The sequence below is a fragment of the Pongo abelii genome, chromosome 4 (genome assembly GCF_028885655.2).
Source record: "Pongo abelii isolate AG06213 chromosome 4, NHGRI_mPonAbe1-v2.0_pri, whole genome shotgun sequence".
Taxonomy (NCBI): Eukaryota; Metazoa; Chordata; class Mammalia; order Primates; family Hominidae; genus Pongo; species Pongo abelii.
Window position 1 is genome coordinate 103573417 of NC_071989.2, and position 13214 is coordinate 103586630.

Genomic DNA, 13214 nt, shown 5'->3' on the forward strand with positions numbered 1-13214 from the left:
AAAAAAAAAAAAAAGAAGAAGAAGAAAGGAAAGAAAAAAAAGATAAAATGGAGTAAAAGTGCAGAATGCTGACTCCCTCGAGGCTTTTCCTAAGCACTCTATTCTATGGTGGATGATAGTCAGCATGTTTAATTGTTGTTTTTTGTTGGTGGGGGGTGTTGAAGTCATTAAAGAATGGTTTTATCATCCACTTTCTCTCATGTCCCTTTTCTCATCAGCTGGCGTATTCCAGGCCATGTGTCTCCTGATCTGTGCCGAGATGTACCAAGTGTCCAGACTGCAGCACATCTGTGAGCTGTTCATCATTACCCAGCTGCAGAGCATGCCAAGCAGGGAACTGGCATCCATGAACCTTGATATAGTTGACCTGCTTAAAAAGGCCAAGGTAATTGACTCTGTGCATCTGATAGCCTAATTTTGTATAAAATATTTTTCAAATTATACCATTTTAAAATTTATCATTTTTTAACATACGTTAATACTAGTCTTAGTTTGGAAGTTTGGCTAATGAGGCTAAAGTGCCTTCGCAACAGTTTATCTGGCTAGATAATTTTGAAGCATTAGGGTTTGTGTGCAGTCCCTTTATAAGGAGGCAGAATGTCCAGATACGGAATTTTTTTAACTAAATAGGGGCCTTTAGCAGAGTCATTTGAATGTGTCACATAGGCATTGTAGGAAACTGTGTCACATAGGCATTGTAGGGACATTGTAGGAAATAGAATTATTTATGTTGAATTTCCCCAAACAATCACATCTTCAGGTTCCTAAAAGGGAAATGACAGACTTGGTCCATATATACTGATAGTGATGGTTAAGCTAAACTAATTTACTTCTTCATTTTTTCATCCATATAATGAACATGTTTTGAAGTTTCAGTTGTATGTAGGAGATATTGGTGTGCTTCATTTATCCTTGCAGAATGCCGTTTGTTTTCATGTCTCACCGTATTAGCAATCACTGCCGTACATGTACATGCTTCTTCTGGGCCTCTTGTGAGCTCAGAGTCTTTTGTTTTCAATAATTATATCATTACTGATTTTAGAGAACGGGGGTGGGGGAGTTACATAATTAAGTTAATTTTAAATAACTGCAGTTACAGAGGCCCTAAATTATGAATCGTAGCCAGGTCTGCAAATAAACTAGGACCACTGTGTTGAAATCTACTTCCCAAACCCCCAGATGTGCTCACAGTCAAAAACCTGCCAAATCCTTATTCCCACTTTCTTTCATTCCTGGAAGCAGAAAGCTTATTCAGATAGGCCATCCTACCGTTGGCCATTCTGCTATTCCGCCATTCCATCCACTGCTCGAGACAGTTTCAGGACTTGTGGTAGTTATGGCACATTCTTGTTAACTTGTGGAAGCCGAGCCCTCTAGGTTTTTTTCACAGGAATATATTTGTTCAATCACTACAGAGTGTCAGTACTTCTTGAAATATTATCTGGCATCCAACATATCTATACCTATCAACTTTGACATCCAGGGTTACAAAAGCATGACAACTTTTATCTCCATCCACATTGCTAAAATGGAGCCACATGATGGGGCAAATTCCAGATCTGTGACAGCTGACTGCTTGCCTCCAAGCTGAGACGAATTCATTCATCAACACTTCTGTTTATAGAAGGGAATTTATTTAAAGCATCTAGGTCTTCTCCTACTATCTCCTTAACTATTTTGGACTTCATTTCTCTCATAATCAAGTCTTACGGTCACATGTATTTAATTAGGGCTAAAAACAAATTTAAAACTTGAGTAGGGCCAGGTGTGGTGGCTCACGCCCGTAATCCCAGCACTTTGGGAGGCCGAGGCCGGCGGATCATGAGGTCAGGAGATCGAGACCATCCTGGCTAACACGGTGAAACCCAGTCCCTACTAAAAATAAAAAAATAAAAAAATTAGCCGGGCGTAGTGGCGGGCGCCTGTAGTCCCAGCTACTTGGGAGGCTGAGGCAGGAGAATGGCACGAACCCTGGAGGTGGAGCTTGCAGTGAGCCGAGATCGTGCCACTGCACTCCAGCCTGGGTGACAGAGTGAGACTCTGTCTCAAAAAAAAAAAAAAAAATTGAGTAACACTGATCTCTTTTTGTAATATATTTACATTCATCTCATGATAAATAAATAGCTCCCCTCCAAATTTAGTTTACAATTTTTTAAATTCTTTCTAGTAGTTTCACAATCTCAGTTCATTTTTGATGTATCATTTTCATACTATTCTAACAAGTTGTTCATACTTTTTAAAAAATTGGACACAAGTTTCTTTTTCCTTATCTTTTAGTATCCTCTTAAATCATTTATGTATAAGAGAACTTCCCATGTGGTCCCATTGATTTCTTTAGGTGCCTCCCCTCACTGCCCCCCTACACTTGGTTCCTTATGAGAATCATTTTTGATTGCACTGTCAGAAATTCTTGACTTGTTTTCCCTGATTCTCTGGTTTCTGACTCTCTGATTATCCTTATCTTTTCCCCTTGAATTTAAAACAAGCTAAGATACCAGCTCATTTTAAATTTTGTTTCTGAAGACTTTTTATTTTCTAAGATTAAGCCTAAATTTACCAGTTTTCCTGTATTCTTTTCCTGGTGGTTCCTAATTTGGCAATTGTGAATTCCAAATAACAGAAGTTTTCTTCCCAAGTTTTCTTTGAAGTTCCTAGTTTGAGGTTTCACTTCACCAGTCAGTTCACCCTGTTGGTCAGAATTTGGTTAACTTTTCCCTTGCCATTTCTCTGACTTTTAGGAGTGAATTTGTCTTCTAGCGGAATTAGACTCCCAGTAGCTCTCCAAATAATCAAAATTTATGAACACTCTGCCAGTTTTGTACTGTGTGTCAGGAAACATCATTCATACTTTCTTAGATAGATGAGCAGTGTGGGTATTCTCTCACTGCTCTGTCCATTTTCCCCTAACCTCTCTCAGTTCTCTACCATGATTTACCTTCAGGTTTCCATCAAGGAAGACTCTTAAAATACAAGAGTTGAGGTGGAGATTCCTTATCTCTACTCCTATTTAAACCCTATCTGTTCAAACTTTGGTGATTCCTATGAAGTTGTATTTATTCTCGTATTAAAAGTTTTAATGCATCTTCTTATTTATAATCTATATGTTAATATTTGGCTATCTGAGGCACAAGTTGTATTTCTGAGAGTTTCCAGGTACTTTCTTGTGAGTTTATGGGTATTTTCTCCACGTTCTTCTTGTAGCTCTTAAGTTCTATTGCATTTGGTTTATGGCTTTTTAATGCCTTTTTAAAAATTCTGTTGCTTATTTCAGTTTGAACCCATTTTCTTACGTCAACACATATCCTTCTAAAACCTAGTTTTTACAGTGAGACATATTCCATTCCTGTTACAGAGTCCCTAGATTGTGAATCTGGGCCAGGTCTGTACATTAGCTAGAACTGCTGTGTTGAAATCTACTTCCCAAACCCCCACATGTGCTACCAATTCCTCATTCCTCAGTTCTTTCATTCCTGGAAGCGGAAAGCTTATTCAGATGTGTCATCCTACTGTATTTAAGATATTTTGGATAATATAATAAGATTTAAGATATTATAATTGTGGACTCTTTGCAAAAGAGCACAATTATAATATCTTAAATCTTGGTCAAAAATAAAGTTCTTCATTTTTAAGCATGCTTTGTAGCCAGCTGTTTATTTCTGTGACCTCCCTTTTCCTTCTCAGTCACAGCCCTTAAGGCAATGTCCTAACCTCCTGGTGTTTTGTTATCTGCTCTGGGTTAATCATGTAATAGTAGTGGTGGCTTCTTTAAAAAGCTGAAGGTTCTTACTCTTTTCCCTTGAGATTGCACACATTCATCTGCTAAACGATAAGGGGAGAAAAAACTGTTAAAATGTTATGTGGGATTAGATAAACTATAAAATTATTTCCAGTTCAAAAATTCTGATTTTATGTAATGAATATAAGAGGGACCTGTGAATTTGTGTTTAAATACTCTCACACTATACAGCTTTAAAAAAAAAAAAAAAAGCAAATCCTTGAGTTTTTTTATTAAGGTTTGAGATTACTAATCTTTCTTCAATTTAGTATTAGTTGTTGCTTATTTAATATTTTTGCATCTCCTTAGAAGAGCTATACTTAGCCAAAAGGTGGAAACAACCCAAACGTCCATTGACAGGTGAAGAGATAAACAAAATGTGGTATATATGTACAATGGGATATTATTCAGCCTTAAGAAGGAATGAAATTTTGATATCTGCTACAACATGGATGAAACTTGGAAAATATTACCGTAAATGAGCCAAACATAAAAGGACAAATATTTTAGAATTTCACTTATATGAGGTATCTAGAATAGTGAAATTCATAGAGACAGAAAGTAAAACAGTGGGTGCTAGGACCTGGTAGGGATAGGGAGAAAACAGATTGTTTAATGGTACAGAATTTCAGTTTGGGATGATAGAAAAGGCCTGGAAATGGATAGTGGTGTTGGGTTGCCCCACCATGTGTATGTACTTATTAATGACACTTAACTGTACACTTAAGGATCGTTAAAATGGTAAATTTTATGTTACACATATTGTACCACAATAATAATAATGAAAAAAAGAGTTCTATACTCATGTACCAAAGTTGCCTGCCAGCAAGTTACTGTCATCTGCATTGGTGGTTGGATGGATCAGTGAGTGTCACTGGATGGGCACCAAGGTGATGATGTCAGTGGCCTGCTTGCTTGGAGTTTTCCCTCCGTTAGCAGCTGTTGGAACTCAGAATGAGGAGAATGGAGCTGGAAATCCTGCTCAGTTTACTGTACTTCTCATTAAAAGCAAATATTTAGACACAGCTTTCTCTTAGAAACATTTACACATTGAAACCCATGCCTTCGGCCGATGGTGTTTCCTCCTCAAAATATTTTTTGGCTTGCTCCTCAGGTGAACTTGTTTTAACATTGCTCGCCATCATCTGCTACGCAGATACAGGTGCAGTTAGTGAAGTCCGTGGCTTTAGATTAAAAGCTTAAATTAAATCTTCAAGAACCTCAAATAGATGCAGCCATGCGTTGCTTAAAGATGTTTGGCCACTCCGGCAGCCGTAGATTGTTACTCGCTGTTGGCTTGGCTTCTTCTGAGAATGTACTTTTAACATTATTTGCTAATAGTGCTCCCTCATCTTGTCTGCTGTCACAGTAGACTGAAAGCTGCATCAGGTAAAGGCACATTAAACATGAATACGGGCTCTCCGTGATTGCTCCCAGGCCGTTCTCTTGATCTTATCATACTGGTGGCCATTATGTGCAATATTATTTCACTTTTCATTTTTCTTGCAGTTTCACCACTCTGATTGCCTTTCAACCTGGCTACTTCATTTCATTGCTACTAACTACCTCATCTTCAGTCAAAAGCCTGAATTTCAGGATCTTTCAGGTAGATTGCTAATTTCTGTTTTGAAAAGAAAACTTTATGTTCTTTGTTCTTAGATTTGAGACATAAGTTGTAGAAGTAGTACTTTTAGCAAAATAAGAATAGTCAATGTCATAAATTTCTTGTAAATTATGCAGTGTGGTAATTGAGGAAACAATTTATAGTCACCTGTGTTACATAAGTGGCTTAACCTGTGTTACACAAGGAGTTTTTCTAATGATTATTTTATAGCTACCATCCATTTTTAAACGCATTTTCTTTCCCTGAAATAGATAAGGTGACAAAATGTGTCCTCAGGTGGCATTTGGTTGTGAAAAATGATATCTTAGTTCAAACTACCTAAGTCAGCAGCAAAGTTTAAACAGTACAGATTTAAAAAATTTTTATAAAGGAATTTAACTCTTGTTAACTATAGGATATATAGCTTTATTGTACTGGATATCTGTATTTACTGAGTATATCTATATGGGAGTCCCTTATATTACTTTGGAATAACAGTTTTTCATATATAAACAATGTTGTGAAACTTACTGAGAGTATATGTAATATGCTTTCTAAGGTAAATTATAAAAATTAAAACCAAAGTGTGAACTACTGAGTACTGCATAAAAAGAAAAAAATGAAAATATAATAGTTGTCAGAATAGACAGTTTAGATGCAGTGGTTTGCTGATGTTGTTATCTAGCATAGACTCAAGGAAAATTTAAGCTAAAAATAAAAGGAAGTGAAAGATTACCTGATCAAGGAGTTTCACAGTCTGGACAAATAAATCGCCGTGGAGATAACTGAAGTGTCTTCTAGGGTGGGGGACAGAAAGTAGGGAGTGGGTGAGGAGAAGGAGAGAGAGAGGGAGTAAGGGAAAGGGAAAGAGAAGGCTAAAATTTACAGTTCTTGGACTCTTCCCTCCCTCCTTCAGTCACAGTAGTTCCACTTTATCTGTTTCATATCTTGAATTCTACCTAAAATTTTACTTCGTAAAAAAGACTCTGCTGGTAAAAGATATAAAAATCATATGGTCGAGATGGTGATTCCACCTCGGTGTAATCCCAGCCGACTTGGGAGGCTGAGGCTGAAGGTTCACTTGAACCCAGGAGTTTGAGCCCAGCCTGAGCAACATAACGAGACCCCTGTCTCTAAAAGAAAAAAAAAGTAAAAATCTCTTGTTTTTATTCAGCTACTTGTGCAGTTAAAGAAAACCCAGGAACACACAATCCGTTTTTGGGAGATATATTCAGCCGATCAACAAACATTATATGTCTATTGGGAGCCTCCTTACATAAGTCAACTATTAGTACAGTAGAGAAGCATAATCACATCAAAACAAAACAGTTATTTATTAGCTATGTACTTTGTGCAAGGAAAAAACAAAGTCAGTTCATAAAGATAAGGCTTGCATATGCTTGCTGTCAGAAGGAACATTCTTCTATAGTTATTCTTTAAGTAGCTGCTTCTATAGTTATTTAAGAAGCTTGCTAAAAGTTAAATGAATTGCACTTTGGTCCTGGAGCCAGTTTCATTATGTTACCTTAGGTCACTCTTATTTGTAAGAGAAGAATAAGATTATTTTCTGCTTACTATCTTGTATAGATATATGGTATATATGGAGTACTATTACAACCTTGGGAGAAAGATGCCCTATAAATCCTTTTAGTTATGAATTTTCATTATATGGTATTACCCAATTGCCTATAAAGTATGTTATGACACCTGGCATGGTGCAAAGCAGGACTTCCAGTGCGATGTGAGGTGGCAGGCTAAGGAGGAGATGATGTGTGGATGTTGCCTTCTGTTCCTTTGATGGGAATTAAAAGGGAATCATGAGATCTCTCATTCTGCAGTGCCTCTTCCTGTCCAGGGTCCTGCTATGAGGTGTCATCCTCTTGGGCAGAGGAAAAAAGCGCCTTTTGGATAAGGGAAAGTTTAATTGTCTAAATCAATAGTTACTAACTGGCCATCTATGGGTTAGGTGTAGCCTGCCAACATGTTTTATTGGGACCCCACAGTTAAAAATGTATAGTACTGGTATTTAAAAATAACCATATTTTGGCTTCTTCTGAAAAATTGGAAGATCTGGCTACCCCAGGCCCATTATCCTAGTGGCAACATGTGGCTTGGCGCTGGCGGCCCACCTAAAGGAGCATGCGCTCTCCAGAGGGTCCTAAAGGAGCATGCGCTCTCCAGAGGGTCCTAAAGGAGCATGCGCTCTCCAGAGGGTCGCAGTCACTTCTCTCCAGTGCTTTACACCTGGCCCACTGCACACAGTCACTTGAAGTTGGGGAAGGTTCTTGTCACAGTCACTCTACAGCTTCCTTATAGAACTGCCCATCTTCAGTTTCAAAAGTTCTCAAATTACTATTGGAATTCTACAACTTGTTTTCTGTTGACTGAGAATTTTTCATTTTTAGAGGTGTTTAGAAGTCAAAAAGTGAGACTGGAAAAGATGTCATGTCAGTACAGGCACAGATACATCAGAACCCAGTTAAATAGGTCATTAAGTATTAGGTTTTTGTATACTGGACTCATGAACACAAACAGCAGTGCACAGGAATATGTTACCCTTGGCATTGATGGATTCATTATTCTCACAGTTTAATTTAGCTCGATATTATGTGTTATGTGTTACGGGGTTTTGTTTGTTTTGTTTTGCTGGCTGCCAGAGCTCATCTCTAATAACTTTTCTCTGGTTTTTAATATTTACTGAGGGAGTAGCCTCATGTCACCTTTGCTTCCTATTGAAACTTAGAGCTGAGCAGCTAGTTTGTATGGTCCTGCAGCCTGAATCAAGACCCTATTAATCTGACTTATAATAGAAGAGGTTAAACAATAGATGGAGAATCAAGTGATTCTCCTGCCTCATCCTCCTCAGTAGCTGAGATTATAGGCATGCGCCGCCACACCCAGCTAATTTTTTTTTTCTTTTTTTTTTCTTTTTTTTTTTTTTTTTTTAGTAGAGGCGGGGTTTTGCCATGTTGGCCAGGCTGGTCTGAAACTCCTGACCTCAAATAATCCGCCCGCCTCGGCCTCCCAAAGTGGTGGGATTATAGACATGAGCCATTGCGCTTGGCCTCCAGCAAGGTCTTTATGATCTGTGTCTTGTGTCGGCCTCCTATCTCATTCTGTAACCTAGAATGCCTAACTGTCTGGGAATGCAGCCCAGTAGGTTTCAGCCTCATTGTCCCCAGCCCCTATTCAAGATGCAGTTGCTCTAGTTCAAATGCCTCTGACAGTTGTGCTTCACCAAAACTGGAGAATGAACAAAGCGAAGGACCTGGAGTTCAGGAATGCAGGGATCCAACCCCAAGGCAGGAAGCAAGTCCAGAAAGCAGGCAGGGCAGCAGCAACAGGAAAGAACAGCTTATCTGATGACTGGCCGGGTGGGAAGCACAACTGAGAGGGCTTGAAGGACTTTGGAAGACTAAGTTAACTACAAAGAAAACTAAGTATTATACAAAAAAAAATTAGCCGGGCGTGGTGGCAGGCGCCTGTAGTCCCAGCTATTCGGGAGGCTGAGGCAGGAGAATGGTGTGAACCCGGGAGGCGGAGCTTGTAGTGAGTCCAGATTGCGCCACTGCGCTCCAGCCTGGGTGACAGAGCAAAACTCCATCTCAGAAAAAAAAGAAAGAAAAGAAAACTAAGTATTATAAATGGAAAAAAAAAAAAAAAAAAAAAAAGTCCGTTATATCCATGAAAAACAAAAGCTTTATTGGAAAAGAAAAGGAAGCCAGGCATGGTGGCTCACACCTGTAATCCCAGCACTTTGGGAGTCCAAGGCGGGCAGATCATGAGGTCAGGAGATCGAGACCATCCTGGCCAACAAGGTGAAACCCCGTCTCTACTAAAAATACAAAAAATTAGCTGGGTGTGGTGGCACACGCCTGTAGTCCCAGCTACTCGGGAGGCTGAGGCAGGAGAATTGCTTGAACTGGGGAGGCAGAGGTTGCAGTGAGCTGAGATCGCGCCATTGCACTCCAGCCTGGGCGACAGAACGAGACTCTATCTCAAAAACAAAAAAAAAGAAAAGGAAAATAATCAAATACTACTCGAAGTAGTGGACAAGATATATATAATTGTAAGTCACATAATAACTTAAATCCTGATCCTAATTTAACCAAAATGGTAGTAAATTGTTTGGGAAAGCTTGTGGGAATGGTAGGAGATGTATCACAGAGCTTGGATCTCATCTATTAAAGAGGAAATCAATAGCTGTTATCTTAATTGATCCACAATAAAACATATTAGGTTAACATTCTTTTTCTTAAAACTTCAGTGGAAGAACGCAGTTTTGTTGAAAAGCACAGATGGCCGTCGAATATGTACTTGAAGCAGCTTGCGGAATACAGGAAGTATATTCACTCCCGGAAATGTCGTTGCTTAGTAATGTAACCTGGAGCTTTTATATACTACATTTCTTTTTTATTATTATGAAGAATGGGATACCTCCAGGTTCCAGTAAAATTCTTCTGACCGAAACCAATGTGGGTGTTAGAAAAATTACCATATAGCTTAATATGTTTATTAGTTCTCTTTGGAAAAAAACTACCATTGTGGTCTTAAAAGGGAACAAAATATACCATAGGCTAAAACTAAGGCTTTCACTCTAGAATGAAAAGCTGTTTTGCAGCTATGTTTTCCCTTAAAGATGTCCTGTTGCTTTAGTGATATTTAGACCCCTCTCAGTTAAGAAATGCTTATATTTAAAAAAAAAAAATTATGTAGGATTAATACAGAAATTTCATCATGTCTGATTAATTGCTCTGTTAAAATAAGGGGCATTTAAAGACCCAGCATAACCATTTGTATAATGAGAAATCTAGGGGAAAACCAATCAGTCCAACATGAGATTTTAGGAATAGAAATTTGCCGGCCATTTGGAAAGTGAAATGCCACTTAGTTCCCAATTGGTGACAGTGTTTGAATCATCATAAAAAAAATACCTGCTTTTCATCTGGACAACCCAATTGAGCCACTTTATCTCCTTTTGGCAATCTGAGTAGGCAGGGAACCTAGGCAGGGCTGGCTTTCTTATCGTGTAACTTGTGTAGCAGCACAGGGCCCACACTTAGAAGGACCCCGCACTTGGTTCAAGGCTCTGCTATAGCGGAAATTCTTAATAATGTTTAAAGAAGGGCCCCATGATTTCATTTGGTGCTGAGCCCTCAAAATTATGTTTATTTCGTGGCGGGAAATATCCTATGTTTTCTTGCTCAAACAGCTTTCTCTCTGAAAGCAGAAAAGAGGCACTGATATAAAGGGAAGAGAAGGAGGCTCACCGGAGGGAAGAGAACATAGTGAAGATTCCCACCTTTGGGGAGGTCTGAACCACCCAGGGCCTCCACTGCCACCTCGGCTGGCAAGGGAGAAATGTGTTGTGTTGTCTCAGCTTTAAAACAGTCACAGTTCTTGCTCTATCATAGATGAACAAATACTTTCTTGATCATTCTGTAAGACCAGGAGGTTGTTAAGAGCGACTAACCAGCCTAACTTTAATACACATGTATAAAGATGTTCACAGAGAAAGATGCTCTGTAGAGAATTTGCTACCAAAGTTGGCTCAAGAGTTTTTTTTTTAGTGTTATTTACCAAGATTAGAACGTCAGTGGTTTAAATTCTTTGAATTCTTTTCAAGGACTGCAAGATTATTTGATAAAGAGTAGCATGAATCTTGTCCTCTAAGATTACACAGTAAGTTCAAAGAAAGGATATAAGTCAAAGACTTGTTACATAGAGGGAGAATGGACTGGGATAGAGGACAGAATGACAGTTTCTTTCTTTCATATCACATGTATAGAGAAATAATTATATCAGAAACTCACAAATCTAGAGATGGAAAAACAGATTACTGTCTATTGTCAGCATCGTTTTCATCTGTAAGTCAGTACTGGAATATATTTTTCTTTTAATTTCCAGTGACTTTAGAATACACACAGTTTTTCCAACTTTTCAAAAATTTGATTAAATGGTTTTATAGTATAATATTGGGACCCCATACCGTTAGCCCTTGTATGTATACCAACACTGCCATAGTAAAACATTAGGCCAGGCATGGTGGTTCAGGCCTGTAATCCCAGCATTTTGGGAGGCTGAGGCAAGTGGATAACTTGAGGTCAGGAGTTCGAAACCAGCCTGGCCAAAACAGTGAAACCCCATCTCTACTAAAAATACAAAATTAGCCAGGTGTGGTGGCACACACCTGTAATCCCAGCTACTCAGGAAGCTGAGGCAGGAAAATCGCTTGAACCCAGGAGGTGGAAGTTGCAGTGAGCCGAGATCTCACCACTGCACTCCAGCCTGGGTGACAAGAGCGAAACTCCATCTCAAAAAAAACCAAAGTGAAACATTAAAAATTCCCTATAGATATATTCCAGGAAATATTTTAATTGGGCTGATTTTAATTAGGTTGTATCAGTGAAGATTACTGGAATCGATTTTATGTCTTTTGTATTTTAATCACTTGAGTTAATCAACCACTGGCAAATCCCATATGACAAGGATTAGCATTGTAAAAAATAGATACTGTGGTAGATTTCTAGAAATTCATTCACATTTAAGACTTTTAAAATGCAATAATAGCCTTTTGTTTTTCATGAGCATATTCGCACCCCTATATGAATTACAGCATTTAAAGTTCAAAATCAGTAACTTTTAATCTAGGAAATTGAAAACTATAAGTTGCAAAGCAAAAAAAGGTATTTTCTTGAAAATACTATTTAACGTTTAACTAGACTATAGGTAGTTCCTTAAGGTTGTTTGACCTGAAGTGGAGTTGGATTTGGAAGCTGGTGCCCAGTTGGTGTGGAGTGTGTAGTTTTGTTATGAAAGTTCTCTACCACCTATCTGTGTGAGTGACACCAACACCCAGATGTCACAGCTCTCCAGAGCTAGTCAGAAGAGAAATCAAATTAGTGTTTAAATCCATTTGCATATTGACTCGTCAGTACCTTTAACTCAATTTAATATAACAAGAAATTGTAAAATACTTATAACGTAGATTAGAGAAATGAGTGCTGGTTTTGAGAGTTGTTTTTTTAACTGAAAGATTATTTCTAGATGGGTAGTGCTTTGTGCTGGTTTCTGCTTCCATATATTTCCCAGTCATTTTAATTAGAGAAGATACTCTGTGGTAGAACTAAGGCCTTTCCTTTCTTGGCCAAAGTCTTTACCCTATTTAACCCTTTGTATATTTCTGACTGCTCACTGTTCGTATTATAGGAGACTAGATTTGTAATATAGAACTCTCCATAACATGAATGAAATTAATTCTGTCCAAGCCAGCATGGTGGCTTCATATTGAGTAGTAACAGAAGTCTGAACAATTGGATAAATTTGACTTCCAAGACAGCTAAACTTTCAACTGCAGTTTTAAAAACTACACTACACTGTTATAGTTAATCTGACAAACATGTCCTCAAAGAGTACTTTATTTTATTTAAAGCATCTGTTTAATTCAACCTTTAATAATTTTGCAAAGAAGGGTATGTGTGTATTTTAATATAGCCTGACCTGAATTTGTATGTTTTTAGCTTTAGTATTTAACTTTTTGTAACAAATAAACCTTTTTTAAAACAAGTTTAATGAAGTGTCCTGTAATTATTTTACCTTGGATGTTGAAATACTGAAATGATTTGGAGAATGCTGCCTTGTATTTCTCAAGCATAATTATGCTTCACAGATAATTTTCATTACGTGTAAAATATCTAGAATGTTGCTGATACTATAGCTGACTCGTGTGGTGAGATAAAGAAATTTATATTATCTTTAAAAGTTAAGACCAGAATTTATCTCAGCAAAATAACTGCCTTTATTTAGAAAAATGCTTTGATAATTAAACATAGAAGT

General features: G+C 37.9%; 1 protein-coding gene across 3 annotated transcripts in view; it reads left to right on the top strand.

Annotated features, from left to right (window-relative positions):
• RHOBTB3 (Rho related BTB domain containing 3) overlaps nt 1-12950 on the top strand; it is a 65483-nt gene extending 52533 nt beyond the window's left edge. For all 3 annotated transcript variants that reach the window (XM_024246862.3, XM_024246860.3, XM_024246861.3), the window contains 3 exons: nt 219-385; nt 5285-5381; nt 9646-12950. In XM_024246862.3, coding sequence (XP_024102630.2) covers nt 219-385; nt 5285-5381; nt 9646-9761 — 380 coding nt within the window. In that variant the 3' untranslated portion in view covers nt 9762-12950. The remainder of the gene's footprint in view (nt 1-218; nt 386-5284; nt 5382-9645) is intronic.
• Nucleotides 12951-13214: the final 264 nt, after the last annotated feature.